Source organism: Aulonocara sp. 'chitande type north' Nkhata Bay, linkage group LG3, assembly GCF_057382095.1.
Source record: "Aulonocara sp. 'chitande type north' Nkhata Bay isolate Kocher_YH1m ecotype deep benthic linkage group LG3, A_spYH_male_GT1.1, whole genome shotgun sequence".
In the NCBI taxonomy this organism is placed as follows: Eukaryota; Metazoa; Chordata; class Actinopteri; order Cichliformes; family Cichlidae; genus Aulonocara; species Aulonocara sp. 'chitande type north' Nkhata Bay.
Window position 1 is genome coordinate 64160826 of NC_141346.1, and position 16685 is coordinate 64177510.

Genomic DNA, 16685 nt, shown 5'->3' on the forward strand with positions numbered 1-16685 from the left:
TCGCACCTCTACGCGTGTCCAAGAAAAATCCATCGCGCCCCAAAATATCATATTTTGACGCGTGTGAACCGGAAATGTGGGAGGGATGTGGGAGGAAGTTGTGCCAGACCGGTATCTTTGCAAGATGGCAGCTGTCGAGCTAGCGCTTGAAGAGAGAGTCTCCCTTCTCCATGTACTTTGGAGAGCAGAGTAGCGGCGTAAAAGACGTCCTCGCCGTACCTGGATCCATCAGGTCCTCCAGAGGCGTGAGCAGTTTGGTGAGTTTCACCACTTGCTCCAGGAGCTGCGCCTGGATGACGGCAGTTTGAGGACCTGCTGTCCCGCATCGGTACCAGAATCGCCCGCCTAGATACCAATTACAGGCGCTCAATCCCACCTGCAGAGCGCCTTTCCATCTGCCTGAGGTTAGTAAAAGTATTTAATACGGTAGTCCTTTATTGATACCTGTGCTAATATATGCTAAACCATCCATTTATACACTGCTAACATGGATGTGCTATGCTAACAGTGAATGCTGTCGGTGTTTACTGAAAGCAAACTGTGGTACAGAGACGACTGTTTATAATATTTCTAGTGATACTCAGAAGCTCTCATCAAGTCCCGATTTAATTCGATTTATGCTGTTATCAGTGTTAGCAATGATAGCATGGCTGTGTTGTCACATCAATGTATGCGCTCGGTGTTTGCTGATATCAAACTGTAGCATTAGGACCACTGAGTTAACCTTTGTAGTGATACTCCTTTTTATTTAGACCTGGTTTAATTCTGGGATAGTTGAATATTTGTATATAATCCCTGCAGCTGTCAGACTCTATAGCAGGGGTCACCAGCCTTTATTAAAACAGTTAGATAAAACTGAACAGTTTGGTTCATCTCTAGTTACATGGTTCTATCTTGATAAGCTGTCTTATCACAGATTAATTTTTCAAAAATATTAATGATTTAAGCAAGGAAAGGGATAAAGGTCAACATACAACTCTTTATTTCTATTAATGTCTTATTTCATTCCTACCTGATTGATATGTTTAGGAACTATGAGTGATTGGCACACTGTAGTTGTGAAAGTTGCTACCAATCAAATTATGATATGTTAAAGTTAAAACAAAACACAACTGTTTTAGATATTATCTAATATACATTTTGTAATTATCCTTATAATTACAAAATGTTTTACGTAAGATTTAAGTTTTGTGATTTAAATCTGACATCACAAAAGTATTTTGGAATTTGAATAATGTATTTTGTAACTGCAGTACACATAATACTGATTTTGAACAATTTTGTCCAGGTTCCTTGTCACCGGGGACTCCTTCAGGACCAAGCATTCAGTTACAGAGTCGATGTGTCCACGGTGAGTCAGATCATCCCCCAGGTAGCGACGGCCATCTGGGACTGTCTAGTGGACGACTTCATGGCTGTGCCTTCACCTGGAGACTGGCGGTCCATCACAGAGGGATTCCAGGAGCGCTGGAACTTTCCTCTGTGCAGCTCTGGATGGGAAGCACGTCCAGACAAAGGCACCCTATATATCATATAGGAGACACACACATTGATATACACTAAATATTTATTTCATTTCTTTTTTGTGGTGCCCAATTTATGCACCTGCTTGATTTTGTTTAAACAATTATTGCACACTTTTTGTAAATCCAGTAAACTTCTTTTCACTTCTCAAATATCACTGTGTGTGTCTCCTGTATGATATATTTAACTGACATTTTTTATTGTAACAACCAACGATTTATACAGGAAAATGTCTATTAACAAGGTTGCCCAAAGTTTTGCATCCCACTGTATTAGTATATTTTGTCATTAGTATAATATGAAATAAATTCTACATGTGTCAAGTTGTGTGCCAACATTTGCTGTGTAGTAGAACTGAGACATTAGTCATTATAAACATTTATTTGAAATAATATTAAAATTCTCAAACAGAAAAACATTAAACATAAATATATAAAATATAAGAATTTACAGAGACAGGAATAAAAAAGACCAGCTGCTCTCCAGAGCAGGAACAAGGCTGAGGAGGAAATGCTCCATTGGAGACTGGTGTGGACTCTTCAGGGACTCCAGGATGGCCAGCTCCAGCGCCGATGGACTGTCCTGGGACCCGTCCCTCATCTGCCTCGGAGCCGTCCTCCCCTGTGGGCCTGTAAAACAGCACAAAACACAAAGAAATGAGAAGACTGCTACTAGATTTTAATTTCAACATTGAAAAAAACAAAAAAAAAACAAAAACAGGATATAATCAGATTGGTTGTAGATATTTAGTAAAGGTGATCACAAGGCAATCCCACCGACTAAAAAGATATCAGTGCTTGCTGTACATATCTGTGGGTGCAGCAGCAGGAGCTCAGGGACTGGGGAGCCAGGAGAAGCAACAGGGGATGCTCTGCTGTAGAATCAGTTGGTTCTATCAATACAGTATTAAATGTTAACAGGTTGAATATAATAATCATAGAGTAGACAGTGGTCCCTCATTTATTGCAGCAGGGGTTCTCAGAATAACTAGCCCCAGGTCACACACTTTATACACTGTTTTCCCCACACACATGAACATTGGTCACAGTTCTCACAACTGATTCTCAAAGTGCAAACCTTGGTAGATTGCAAAACGTAAAAGTATTATTATGCCGCGTTTTGTCTTCATCTGCCTGCCACTTTCGTGCGCCTTTTCCCCTCGCGGTGCAGGTGTCTATTTCCGAATGAGACTCATAGTTATGGGTATTTTTGTGCTGTTTTTTCTATTGGACGTGATGATTATCAAAACCAAACATGATAAATTTGGCAAGCGCAGGAGATTTGTCAATCAGGCTGCAGAATGCAATGCTTTACGGTGCAAAAAAAAGAAAAAGAAAATCAGCAAAAAAGCGAGGCAGTGACGGATGAAAAGCGGGACCACTGTGTGCTGTTTATTAATAAACAATAAAATATATTCCTAAATGACAACATGCATTAAAGCAGAACAGTATTTGTACGTCAGAGGGAAAATAGCGGTGGCTTGCTAGCTTTTGTGCGGCTTCCCCGGGTCAGCGAAAACTTTCAAAAGAGAAATGAATGAACTTACCAGGTTGCCCGATCTCTTTACATATCTTCCTCCAAGCTCGGTCCTTTATATTCCTGTCTCGGTCCAGAAAGCAGCTGGTGTCGTACGGCTCCGGGTTGTTTGCTACGGCATTGATTAGCCTTCCTTCTATTGAAGAATAAACGGCTTTGGCTGGATCTGCCCCTTTGAACTAGGTAACAGCCACGTCACCAGGCTCCTGATTGGTTGTCGCGGCGCGATTTGACGCTGGAGTTCAGATTTTTCCAACTCGAGCGGTGGACGCAAAACGCGTGTATGCAAAACGCGTGTACGCGCGTCAGCGTAGCACGCCTGAAACGTGCTACGCTGACGCGCGTTTCAGGCGTTTTCGCGACGCAAATCTGCTTCCGAATTTTCGTGGGAGCCGCAATCGCGGGTCATCGCGCCTTTCCATTGACTTTACATGTAAACCGCTCTGGCCGCCTCTATCGCGTTCAGTGTGAACACACCGTTAGAAACACTAAAGGGATTTTTCATGGATTTCATGGATGATTTGAGTGATTTCCAGCAGGACACTTAAACATGTCAGTGGACGTCCTAAAGAACATATTCACTGATATGAAACGTGTCATTGAACAGGATTAATATCAGTGGAAACATGCTGGAAACAGCTGTGACTGCATGGATGTGACACACTTCAAATCTGTTCTCCACTCTTGGATTTGGGATCCATGGAGCTGCTGCTGAGTCTGTACAATAAAGGAATGGTGTGGAAGGTTACAGCGTATGGACACAAACACTTTGTGGTTACAATCTGATTTTATTTTCAAAATTAAAATATTAACCTACACTGATCAATGATGTTAATGATCACATCTGGACTCACCGAGCCTTTCTGCAGTTCCTCACAGCTGGAATCAGTCTCTGTCGTCCCCGCACTGATGTGTTGTACTTCAGCAGGTCCAACTCATCCAGAACCTCCTCTGACATCTGCAGCATGAAGGCCAGAGCTGAGCACTGGATGTCAGAGAGTTCCTTCTTTGATCTGTTCTCTGACTTCAGGAACTCTTGGATCTCCTGAAATAATGAGAGGTGGTTCATCTCCATTAGACAGTGGAAGATGTTGATGCTTCTGTCAGGAGAGATTTTATCACTGTTCATCTTCTTCAGGTTGTTGATGACTCTCTGGATGGTTCCTGGACTGATCTCTGTCAGACCCAGCAGACCTACTAAGAGTAACTGGTTGGACTCCAGACAGAGGCCATGAAGGAAGCGAACAAACAGGTCCAGGTGGCCATTTTTACTCTGGAGGGATTTAGACATGGCTCGTTTCAGGAAATCATCCAGAGAGGACTCGTTGTATTTTTTTCCCAAAAAGTTCTTCAGCACCTTTGTCTTCCTGTTGATGTGATAGTGGAACATGTAGACTGCAGCCAGAAACTCCTGAATGCTCAGATGAACAAAGCAGTAGACTGGTTTCTGGAAGATCACACACTCTCTTTTGAAGATCTCTGTACAAACTCATGAGTACACCGAGGCCTCTGTCACATCCAGACCACACTGCTTCTTGGTAGAACATGATGTTTCCTTTCTCCAGATGTTCAAACGCCAGCCTCCCAAGCTTCAGAAGAACTTCCCTGTCAGGCTCCGTCAGCTCCTGTGGACTCGTCTCACGTCCCTCATGGTACTTGTTCTTCTTCTTCTTTGTGTGAACCAGCAGGAAGTGTGAGTACATGTCAGTCAGGGTCTTGGGCAGCTCTCCTCTCTGCTCTGTAGTCAACATGTGCTCCAGAACTGTAGCAGTGATCCAGCAGAAGACTGGGATACTACACATGATGTGGAGGCTCCTGGATGTCTTCATGTGGGAGATGATTCTGCTGGACAGCTCTTCATCACTGAATCTCCTCCTGAAGTACTCCTCCTTCTGGGCGTCAGTGAAGCCTCGTACTTCTGTTAGCCTGTCAACACATGTAGGAGGGATCTGATTGGCTGCTGCAGGTCGGGAAGTTATCCAGACGAGAGCCGAGGGAAGCAGATTCCCCTGGATGAGGTTTGTCAGCAGCTGGCTGACTGATGACTTCTGTGTGACATCAGACAGCAGCTTCCTGTTGGTGAAATCCAATGAAAGTCTGCTTTCATCCAGGCCGTCAAAGATGAACAAAAGCTGAGAGACAGCCAGCTTCTCTGCTGTGACCTTCTGAAATGTTGGATTGAAAACATGGAGCAGCTCCAGAAGACTGTACTGCTCATCTCTGATCAGGTTCAGCTCCCTGAATGAAAGCAGAACCACCACACTGACATGTTGGTTCTCCAAGCCCTCTGCCCAGTCCAGAGTGAACTTCTGCACTGAGAAGGTTTTTCCAACACCAGCCACGCCGTTGGTCAGAACCACTCTGATGGGTGTCTGTTGGTCAGGTAAGGCTTTAAAGATGTCCTGGCACCTGATTGGAGCGTCATGGAGGGCGTCCATCTTGGAAGCTGTCTCCAGCTGCCTCACCTCATGTTGGGTATGAACCTCTTCACTCTGTCCCTCTGTGATGTAGAGCTCAGTGTAGATGCTGTTGAGGAGGGTTCTACTTCCTGTTTCATCACTTCCTTCAGTCACACGTTCACATCTCCTCCTCAGACTGATCTTATGTTCATCTAAAACCTCCTGCAGACCAACATCTGCTGAAAGAAAGAAAAACAATGAGACTAAAGAGAAAGAAAACTCTTCAATGTCTGAACAACACAAGAAGTCCAGTTTTCAGAAATGAGTCCATCAGCAGACAGATGTTCAGTCTTACTTTGTACACAGCTGCTCTGACTGGCTGTCTGCAGTCCAGCTCTGCTTCTGGATCTTTCTCCACACTGTGCAGAAGCTCTGATGGTGACACAGAAAAGTCAAAGTGGAGATACTTCTGTCCACCTTTGATTAGACTCATTATAAAAAGGAAAACAAAGTTTGAACACAGTCATGTTTCCAGTTCACTGACTTACATTTATTCCATGGACACTCACTCTAACCTGAACCACAGCTACAACCCAACATTGTTGAGGCCTCATCTCCTCCTTTCCTGACTGTAGAGGTTAAATATGCAACAACCAACAAATAAAAGAATTTGGTTCATTTCAAAGAAATTCACACGGTGACCAAGTAAAGTAACCATAGTAAAGGAGACAACAGCCCGTTGATGGTGGGATTATTTGAAAGATTTGCTTTAGTCACGTCACCAAATGCAGTTGAACCACCCGTGGATCCATGTTTGACCATTCTACCACTCTGAGCTCTGCTTTTTAATCATTTTATTATTATCATCATTCATTTATTCATTCTTTGAAGGGGGGCTATTTCCTAATGCCGCCCTAATAAGCTGATGTTCAAGGGGAAATATAACAGAAACTCTTTCAGTGTTATTCATTAATAAATTAACAGATAAACTGTGAAGAAGAAAAAACTGAGATTTAAAGGAGAGAGTGAGAAACTTGATCATCCATCCTCATAATACATGTTTATCAGTATCTGCTGTGACCATACTGCAGTAATAACTACAAGTCTACATTTCTGTGACTGTTGATCAATCACAGCAGGAATCTGAGCTCATCTCTGCACACAGAGCAGCTTCAGCTCTGGGATAAACTGCTCGCTTCACGTCCTTCTCAGCTCACAGACACTCATCCTCATATTTTCCTTTAACATTTGATGGTATAATTCATCTGAGTTTACACTTTATCTGCATGAATACAGAAAAACAGACCCAAACACCATAAACCATCAGTTTCATCATGTAGAATATATTGTTGTTTCCTTGCTTTTAATTCAGAGAAAAACTCTGATTTGGATTTTCTCTGTTCTCTTTGCCACAGCCCATCCCAGCAGCAGCTGAAGCAGCTGACTGTCACAACACTGAATAACACTTTAGGAGGAATTTCAGAGGTCAGTAAAGCTCCAGTTTCAACATCAGTTAATTAATCATAGTTCATCATAAATGTTAACCTGGCTGGCACACATGTTAATGTTAGCCATTTAAATATTAGCAGTTAGCTGAGGCCACAAGAAGAAGAGGCCCTAGAAGAACAATGGATGATAAGATTAGATTTTCAAGACTAGGCAGAGACGTGTTTTCCTTTACTGTCTCTTACAGAGGAGGGAGCAGATAACAGACGAGGTCACGGTAGTACAGGGAGGATTCGCAGCAGACAGCAAGACTGCCACGTCCATGCGAGAGAGCGATGGCTACGATAATCTCTGTTTTTGTCTCCCTATATAATGTTGTACAGCCCATGTGAGGGTTATCCTCTCTGTGAACCAGATGCTTGATTTCACACAGAGGTCCACCAACTGAATTTGATCAGTTATGGAACGATTTACCTCGACAGGCTCCTTCACTCGCTGCTTTTAAACCTCCTTTAAAACACACTTTTACTCCCTGACCTTTGACCCAGTGTGACATGTTGACTCACTACCTCAGACAGCTTAAAAATAGTCTTTTTGTTTTTTGGTACTGCCTAAAAGAACCGTAAATATCTGTCCTATATACAGTTATGTTCATATATTTTTGTGCTACATCAGGAAACTCAAAAATATAGTTTGTAATATTTTAATCCTTATTTTTAAAACTGTTTTTTTGCATTAAAAATCATTATTTACACTGAATAAATGAGTCAGCAGCTCTCTTACATTGTTGCTGCAGGTTCATTACTGAAGTGTGGAGGTGTTTCTTTGGACCGGTCACTCCTCACATACACACAGCTGGATGCTGCAGATCCTGCTCCATCCTCTTCCTCCATCTTCTTGATGTCAGGGTGGAGTTAGTCTGAGAGGCAAACACACACACTCAGAGGTGCTGTTGTACTGGAAGCATCACACTGACGGGTTTCTAAAGTTCTCATTGATCATTTCATGGAGTTTCTGTGGTAAACACTGTCCTGTGACGTATGTGTTATGGTGAGGGTCATGAGGGCTAACCAGCCCCACTCCTTACTCCTCATATTTCAGCCTGAAGCACAATAACAGCCTAAACCTAACCAGGAGGCTGTAACCTCAAAGGGACTTCATGATTAGAAATAAAGGTTCAATGAAATGAAGCAGATCATAAAAACATGAGTTCCAACTTTAAAAGAAGCATCCACACGATGACGGCACAGCAGAGGAGCACTTTCTCTAACACACTGATTCAGTTCCACTGACACAAGGACACACACAGGAAGGCACACACACACAAGCCTTTATAAGAAACAACACAATCATCTGCGCTTGACTTGTCAATCCAAGTCCTTAGCCCATGAGCCCGCGGTATCAGACCACAGATATTCCCTTACTTTGAAAAAATAAAGCCAGTTTTCAGAACAGACCTGATGTTTATGCTACAGCCTGTTTACCAATATAATCAATATCTGCCCACTGAATACATTGCAAAGTATTCACTGGGCAGCACGTAGTATGTAGATCATTGAAGGAAGAAAGTAATGAATTTGTGCACAAAGCAGATGAAACAGTGAGTGTGACTGTGTCTGACGTCACTGTGTGTGTGAGCCACAGAGAGGTGTGAAAGACAAACATCCAAACTCAGCCTGCAGTTCTGTTCTGTGATTCTACATTTGACTATCCATTGAGTTTGGTGTGTACTTCTGCTTTGTTCAGATGCAGGAGGTAGAGCTGGTCACCTACTGATCGGAAGGTTGATGGTTCGATCCCAGGCTCCTCCAACCTGTGTGTCAAGTATCTTAGGCAAGATACTAACCCCAACTTGCTCTCTGATGGATCCATCGGAGTGTGAATGCACTTAGAAAACACTGAGTACAGATAAAGTTGTTGCTCCTCCTCCACATGCTTACCTGCCACAGTTTAACTCCGCCTCTCAAACAGTCATGTCACCTGATCTGCATGTTTTGTTGTACGATGACGTCATCTTGACGTTGACGAGGAGGATCAGAAAAACTAGTTTTGTCCTGCAGATGGCGATCTTGCACCGTGCTCAGAGAGCCGACACTTTGATGATGCTGGTCTACTCAACTTACTTTTAGCCTGGGTTGGACTCTATATGAGCAGCTTCCACTTTGGTTTCACTGTTAAATACACTTGTTTGATTTCACGTGTAAAAGTTGGAAAATAAATATTAAATTATTTGTTGGTACATTTTTTGCTTCATTTGAGGAATGAACTGTTAAGGTGGAAAAAATGAATCAGGTTAAAATAGTGGTGCTTTAAATCAGTGAAGATGTATAATGTAATTTAACATGTTGATAATGGTTGTAGTGGGCTTGTAATGTAAATGTGGTCTGATTAAATGTGACATTAATGGTGACGCTGCATAAACCTGATAAAACAGTTCTATTAGTGGGTCTGTGTGATCAGCATCAGTGGGTGAAGGTGAGGCCTTGACTAGTAGAACGTCATGTTGGTGTATGACAACACATGAGCCAACATCAGACTCCGAGCGCTACGATGCTCAAGATCAGAAGATCCAGTGTGACATCATGCGTTACCTGGCAACAGCAGCCCTCAGCCCATCTGACTTTATTGGAGGATATTTACACCAGCAACACTGTTTAGTTTGATATGACGGATTAACAACATGCTGTGATATCCAGTTCATCTGTAATAGATACTGGATCTAATCAGTCAGCAGATATTTGATCACCTTATTTATAACTATACTAGAAACAAATACAACTGTGTTGGTGATTCATGCAAACTTGCATATCAGCCTTTTAAGGTTTTGTAGTATTGAGAAGAAAGAGGTTGTGTTAGGGCTGAAAAGCCCGACTTGTTCTCCTCTGCAGGTCATCAAATGCACCACAGAAGTTTGTATTTGCCTGTATATGTTTGATGGCTTTATTATTCTCTGTTCAAAGACAATAAATGTGGAAAATGTCTCATGTAGTATCAGCGTCATTTAAAAATGACTGCAAACATTTAGAGAACATGTGCTGCTGTTTGTCCTACATGTCCAACACTGAACTAACCCTGAAAACGTGATGGCAGGTGACAGGTTGGAGTTCACATGAAATATCGGCTGCATGAAGACTGGAAAATATAGATGATAAAAATATGCAGCCAAACATTTGTGGACATGGATAAACTATCTGATCCAAAAAGCAGGAAGTGACACAGCTAGAAAATGAAAGTGTGTAACAGCTGAAGTCAAATGTAATGCAGAGTTGAATCTGCACTTGGATCCATCTGTGAAAGGTCCACATGTAGGGATCACATGAGTCCTGATGTTTGTCAGTGCAGCTTGAAAACTCCATCTACTGTGGGCTACATATACTGGGCTGGTAGCTCCATAGTGCTGGAAAGAAACTATTCAATGTGCATATTTTAAAATCAGAGGCTCTTCTAACACAGGAGCCATGTTGAGTTTAGATTCCAGCCGACCACCGGCAGTCTGAAATGGAATGAAGCCCATTGACAGCCAGCAGGTCTAAACAGGAATGGAACGCATCCATGGATAATACACCAGTTTATTTGAAGACATCTGTAGCACTGCCTCAGTTCAGGATGTTTCCACAGACTCCTCTGGCCTCTGTGCACCTAAAGAAAAGGTCAAAGGTCAGCAGCACATGTAGTTGGGACAATTCTTCATTTACAAACAACAGTCGCACAAACTATACAATTATTTTCCTCCAACCTCCGATGAGCAGGTGACCATGTGCCACGAGGTGGAGAGCAGCTGGCCTGGTTTGATTCTGACCCGGGCCACGCCCCCTTTCTCTCTCCCTCTGCTTTGCTGTCACTTATCTTCACTGCTCTGTCCAATAAAGCTGAAAAAGGCCCCAAATCAAAGAAATCTGCTGCAGCCTCTGAAATGTCTTCTGCTTCCTTCCAGAGGCCGACGGCTTTTTCACCGTCATACATACATGAAACTATCAAAGCTGACAATCATTTCATTCCAATAACATCTAATGGTACATACATATAGACACAGGAGTACAAGTAAATGGCTCTCAGCATCTGGCTGTGGTAACAAATGTCCCTGTTTTGTGTTCAAATTGTGTGCATGTTTTAGACGTGTGTCACATGTAGAAACACAAAAATCCCACAATGACACAAAGATTGGTTTGACACAACTGTGCAGCTGTAAGTTGTTTCTAATGATTCATTGAAGCTCTTCTAACATTCTGGAGATGATCAGTACATGAATCTTTTCAACACGACAACGTTTGACTCATGAAGCATGAGATTCTGTTTGTCATCTTGTCCAAGTCACTAGTAAGATGAAAGTGATACATAGACTAGTGGACGAATATCATTTTGGAGGACAGATGGTTGCATCATAGAGGAGAAAACAGGATGCTGATGAGGGGTCTTGAATGAGTGAGCTGATTGTTGAGTTTCTGATGTGTGAAGAAGTTTTAACATGGCACACATTTGGTTACATGAGAAGAAACTCGTTATGTGATGAGACAACAGGGTTGTGTTGTGTGGTGTGAGGTGTGTGGCTGAGTGGATGAATGTTTGAGATTAATCTGGCTGATGATTTGTCTTTTGTTGCAAAGTTGAACCTGCCAGTTAGGTTTGGTATGATTTCCCCTCCTGGGATGAAGAACACGTGTCATGACTTAACAAGGCCTTTCTTTCTTTTTTCCTTTTTATTCTGTTACTTTCACAGTGCACTGAAAGTTTGTTGCTAAATCTCTGTCATTTAAAGCACATCTGAACATTTGAACAGGAAGAACTACACAACATGTTGTCGGGAACGGTTGCAAAGTGAGTTTCTCCAAAATTAAAATGGGCTCAGGAGAAAGCCACTTATTGGGACAATTAGGAAGCGAGTCCCTGTCTGAAAGGATTCAGCGGTGATCCAGTCGAAATTCTTTTTCTTTTTTTGAAATGGCGTCATATTGCTGAGGGTGGAAACGAAATGCGACAATAGATTCCACTATCAGCACTGAATGAATAAATGAATAAAAAATGAGTGAAAAAAATGGGGAACTGACTGGACTGCTGAAAGCTGACAAGAGTTGACTGACTTAACACCACTATGCAAAGGTTAACCCCCACCCAGATGTGACAAAGGGGTGGATGTATCTCTGTGTGTCTTTTGTTGCAGGAGCAGGAGGAGACCAGAGGAGGAAACTTTGGGTCACATGACTGTGTGAACTCTGCAAATTTAAGCTTTTAGCTGTAATTTTTCTGTGTGTCTGTGAATTTACCAGCAGTGTGTTATTCATGATCCTGTATTACTCACAATGCAGACGTCACTGTGAGAAAGTGTGTACACACCTGCGCAGCGCTAACATTTACATTACTTTTCTACAGCAGAGGGTTAATCATGTGATTTGATCATGTGATTTACAGCAGGACACAACTTAATAATGTTTTTCTACCACAGGATTACTGAGTTTTTGTGTGAAGGAAACTGTGTTGACAGGCTGTATGTTGGTGATGAAATTACACTGTGTTGTTGAGGAATGTGAATATTACAGTGGAGATGTGAATACAGTGTGAGAGACATACTGTGTTGAAGCCAGTGTTACTTCTTTTACAGCAGAGTGTTAACTTTATGACCTTTTACAGCACCTCTGGAGTCTGGTGACCCAGGCCTGACCTAGGATGCTACTGCTAATGTTTCTCTAATGTGCTTGTAAAGGATTCAGCACAGACAGACAAGTGACAACTGAGCAGATGTGCAGGGTTATACACTCTAAAAAATGATTCATGGGGTTAGTAAGTAGAGCTTAAAATCAATAGCTTTTTCTGCATAAAAAATTAAGTTTGTTGCATGTACACATTATAATCAGTTGATAACTTAATTTAATGAGTTGGTTGAAATGAAAAGAAAGAAAACAGTCTTAGCTCAGTAATATATCGATTTTGAACAGACATTTCTGTGTTAACTTAACATGAAAGTGTATTCAGTTAATACAACTTAAAAATCTCGTAAGCGTCCTTTAAAAGCTGAGTACAAGGCTGACTTGCCCGGACATGTTGTGCTCTCAGACCACTGATCGAAAGAAACGGAGGCAAAGAGAGAAAGCGGAGAAGCGCCATTTTGTACGGAACGTTATCAAACATTAAAGCTTTGTGGTGAGTACAATTTTTTGCCTTGTTTTATTCACAGCAGCTAATAACTCTAACTTTAACTCTATCAACACGCACTGCAAGAAATCCTTTTTACACAACACTAAACTCTTCCTCGGCGAGTGGTGGTGATAAGCTAGTAACGTTACACTTCTGGCTAACTTGTGAAGTAATTCGACCGTAAGTCTTTGTTAAGTTTTGTTTTACGGTGGCAGCCAAATGGTGTTAATTGACACTGAGCTTCTGTAGCAGTAGTTTTAACTCTGCAAAGACAGGGTAATACACGTTTTTCTTCTTTCTACTTTGAAATCGTTGCAGCGTTGATGAAGGTTTGACCAGCTAAAGGCTGGGCCGTTTTACATTCATGACTAAACAAATGTAGGTTACTGAGTATACATTCGGTTTAAACATCAAAATGCATCGAAGTTAAGTCCTAGAGTTATTTTTATGTGAGATTGAAGTTTGTTAATTGAGCCCTAGTTGAAGAACAGCCTGTGTCAAAGTTCAGTCAAAAAACGCGGGCGAGGAAGCTAACGCCATGTTGTAGAAACGCCACAGGAAAGATCTTAAGTAACATTCATAAACTAGTTGTTTTAATGACATTACATTGAGTGTGCATTAGCACATAAAATATGATTTTGCTCTTTTGGTGTGTTAACTGCAGATACATAAGCGCAGTTGTATCACTTGAGAAAAAATATCTTTGATTTGGAAACATAAAGCAACTTTTAGGAGAAACTCAACACTAAAAATAATATACATAGTTTTAACTTTTAATGTCATAAGGATTTCCTGTGAGATAATGATTAGACTAAAGACTATAGTTAAAAAAGTGTGAATATTGATTGCGTGTAGTTTGCCCATTTCTTTGCAGTAGTTTACAAGCATTTTTCTTGTTTTTCATCTTGAATATTCAAAAACAATGAATTAAAATTTACTATAATGCTGATGTAGCACAAGTTGTTTGTACTACAGCCTTCTGAATCACCCAAGTTAAAGTCATTTAAACTGTTTGTGCCTTTTTTTTATACATATAAACCAAGAATTCAGAAGGATCACCACTGTTAACCTGGAGACAACATTCATGGCAAAGCTGGACCAGTACTCTCAGAAAATGTCCTTGCGGTCCTCAAGAGGAGGGGCTGCAAAAATGTGCATTCGGCGCATCCAGAACATGCTGCTAGAGGTATGAATGAATGAAATGTAGTTTATCTCAAATAGGATAATCCACTTTTTTTCCCCAATAGGTGATACTGAGTCTTAAAAGGTAGCTGTTTACAACTCAACTATGTCAAATTATTGTTTAGAGCTTGAGGCACAAATATCAATTAAAACTATAAATACTTAATAATAAAACAAATTATAGGTGATGTGGATCATGATTGGCAGAGTAATTTGCAAGATTTTCCAGTTTTTCTATTTGTTACCTGGATTTTTCAAGTTCATGAATTGATCATTTCAGAGAAATAGCTCTTTGAAATGATCAATTTATTACTTTGATTATCACTGGAAATCTATAATTGGTACAGTTCAGGCCATATAAAGTCAATCCTTTTTTTTTTTGGATGTAATTATCAAAAACCCATCCTCCTCGAAGAGCAGTTCGACATTCTTTTTCTTATTCACAGGACGATTCTGTGGAGAGAAGGCGAGAGGTCGCTATCCGTGGCTTAGTGGTGTATCTCAGGGAAAAGGAGGAGGATCTCTTCAAAGAGCAGGTAAATCAGACATGACTATACTTTGTATTAGAGCTACGATCTAATCTATTATTAATTGATTTCTAAATTAATCGGCAACTATTTTGATAATTGATTGATCGGTTTGAGTAATTATTTTAGAAAAAGAAGTCCAAATTCTCTGGTTTCAGCTTCATAAATGTGAATGGTTTCTGGTTTCTTTACTCCTCTATGACAGCAAACTGAATATGTTTGACATTTGAGGTCATCATATTGGGCTCTGAGAAACATTGACATTTTTCACCATTTTCTGACATTTTCTGGACCAAACAACTAATCAGATAATCGAGAACATTGTTAGTTGCAGCCCTATTTTGTGTTACTCTCATGTATAAGTATGATTACTTAAAACATTTATATTGATTCTGACCTACCAGGATGGTGGCGGGGATATTACCAATGAAGTGATGAAGATTGTAACCAGAGGTGCCACAACGTCTGATCCAGCCAGCGCAAGGATCATACTTGAAGGAACAGAAGTCCTAGCAGACCTGGATATACCCAGAGCCTGTGCCTTGCTAATGGGGCTGATATATGCACTCAACCTCAGCTACCCAAAAGAACTGAAAAACACTTTTGAAGTGTTTCAAAAGATATTCCTCGAGCTGGATGATCTGAAAGCCAGTCCTAAGGTAATGTCACTAAAAAGTAAACTGTTGTACTAAAAAATGTGAAGAGTGAGGCTATCCTCAAATTAAACGGGAAATGTTCCACTGTTGTTTGCAATGTGTTGTGTTACATACTGTACAGTAGGCAGTAGGTGTAAAGTTGAGCGTTGAGCATTAAGTACACCTAGTTCAAAATAATGCACTTTAAAAGGATTGCTCGGGTCTTTTGAAGTGAGGCTGTATGAGGTACATATGTATAGTGAGTGTATTACACACATGGCAGTCAGTAAGCTCCACCTACGGAGAAGCAGACGGGGGCCACCGGCACGCAAGATGAGCCTCCATCCTAATAAAACTGATGTCAGTTTAAATGTACATTATATCAAGAATATGTTTACTGCTTTATTTTGCTATCAGACAGCCTTTTCTGTGGGGAAAGAGAAGTTCTACTGCTTGTTGTTTCAATCGCTCTGGCCCACCAGCGTCCATGGACAAAAACAGCAATTTGGTCTCCTGCTGCCTTGATCAGTAAGTGTAATTGTGTTATTTGGTGACTTTGGTGTTAGTTCGGGTTAGTTCAGATTTACCAAAGTCACACAAACAAACTGAGCCTATTGTGTGTGTCGGTGGCAGGAATGTGCTGACTGCTGTCTACTGTGTGTAATATACTCACAATGTACTTCATACTTAAAAAAACCTAAACTATCACTTTAACACAAACAAACTTGAATCAGAGCATGACTGTCAAAATGTTTAGTCTTTTTGAGACAGATTTACAGGGGTGTTTTATGTCATTTATTTTATGGAGGCAACAATTTTGTCTGCTATTGAAATGTCAATGAGTCTGGAATGGTGGACTGGTGTTCTAATAAACAGTTTGATCATAAAACTGGAATTTCAATGTGTAATTTATTGTATAATTGTAAGTTATAAGTTATTGTAAGTTATTAGTACTCAAAAAAATTAAGGTAACAATTTGCATGGATATTTCTGAGTAGAATAAAAGTAAAAAAATAAGTTTTAATAACTAAATGGAGTAATTTTTAAACAATTAAAATTAAGTTGGTTCAACTTAATTAAGCTTGTAGAGGACAAAGCAAATCATGTTGTTTGTACGTAAGGAATAGAGTTTGCCTAAGTAGAGAACTCTTGTGGCATTTACGCTATAGTGGCTAAGCTGAAGTAACTTAAAAAGATCCATGCAAATTGTTACCTTAATTTTTTTACGTTAAGCCAGCAGATCTTTTTTTAGAGTGTAGAATAGTTAAAATGGGGCTCATTATCTGACCACTATTGAGCTCATAGTG

The 16685-nt window shown here is 40.7% G+C and overlaps 2 protein-coding genes and 1 pseudogene across 2 annotated transcripts in view; 1 reads left to right on the forward strand and 2 right to left on the reverse strand.

Moving 5' to 3' along the window:
• Positions 1-16685, reverse strand: part of LOC147336555 (NACHT, LRR and PYD domains-containing protein 12-like) — a 40963-nt gene that overhangs the window by 5039 nt on the left and 19239 nt on the right. The window lies entirely within an intron of this gene.
• LOC147336556 (protein NLRC3-like) lies at positions 3911-7798 on the reverse strand (annotated as a pseudogene).
• On the forward strand, positions 12660-16255 carry LOC147336557 (uncharacterized). The gene is made up of 4 exons (XM_086285486.1): positions 12660-13040; positions 14078-14220; positions 14663-14752; positions 15148-16255. Exons 2-4 carry the CDS (start codon positions 14119-14121, stop codon positions 15433-15435), a joined length of 480 nt encoding a protein of 159 aa, XP_086141612.1. The 5' UTR covers positions 12660-13040; positions 14078-14118; the 3' UTR covers positions 15436-16255.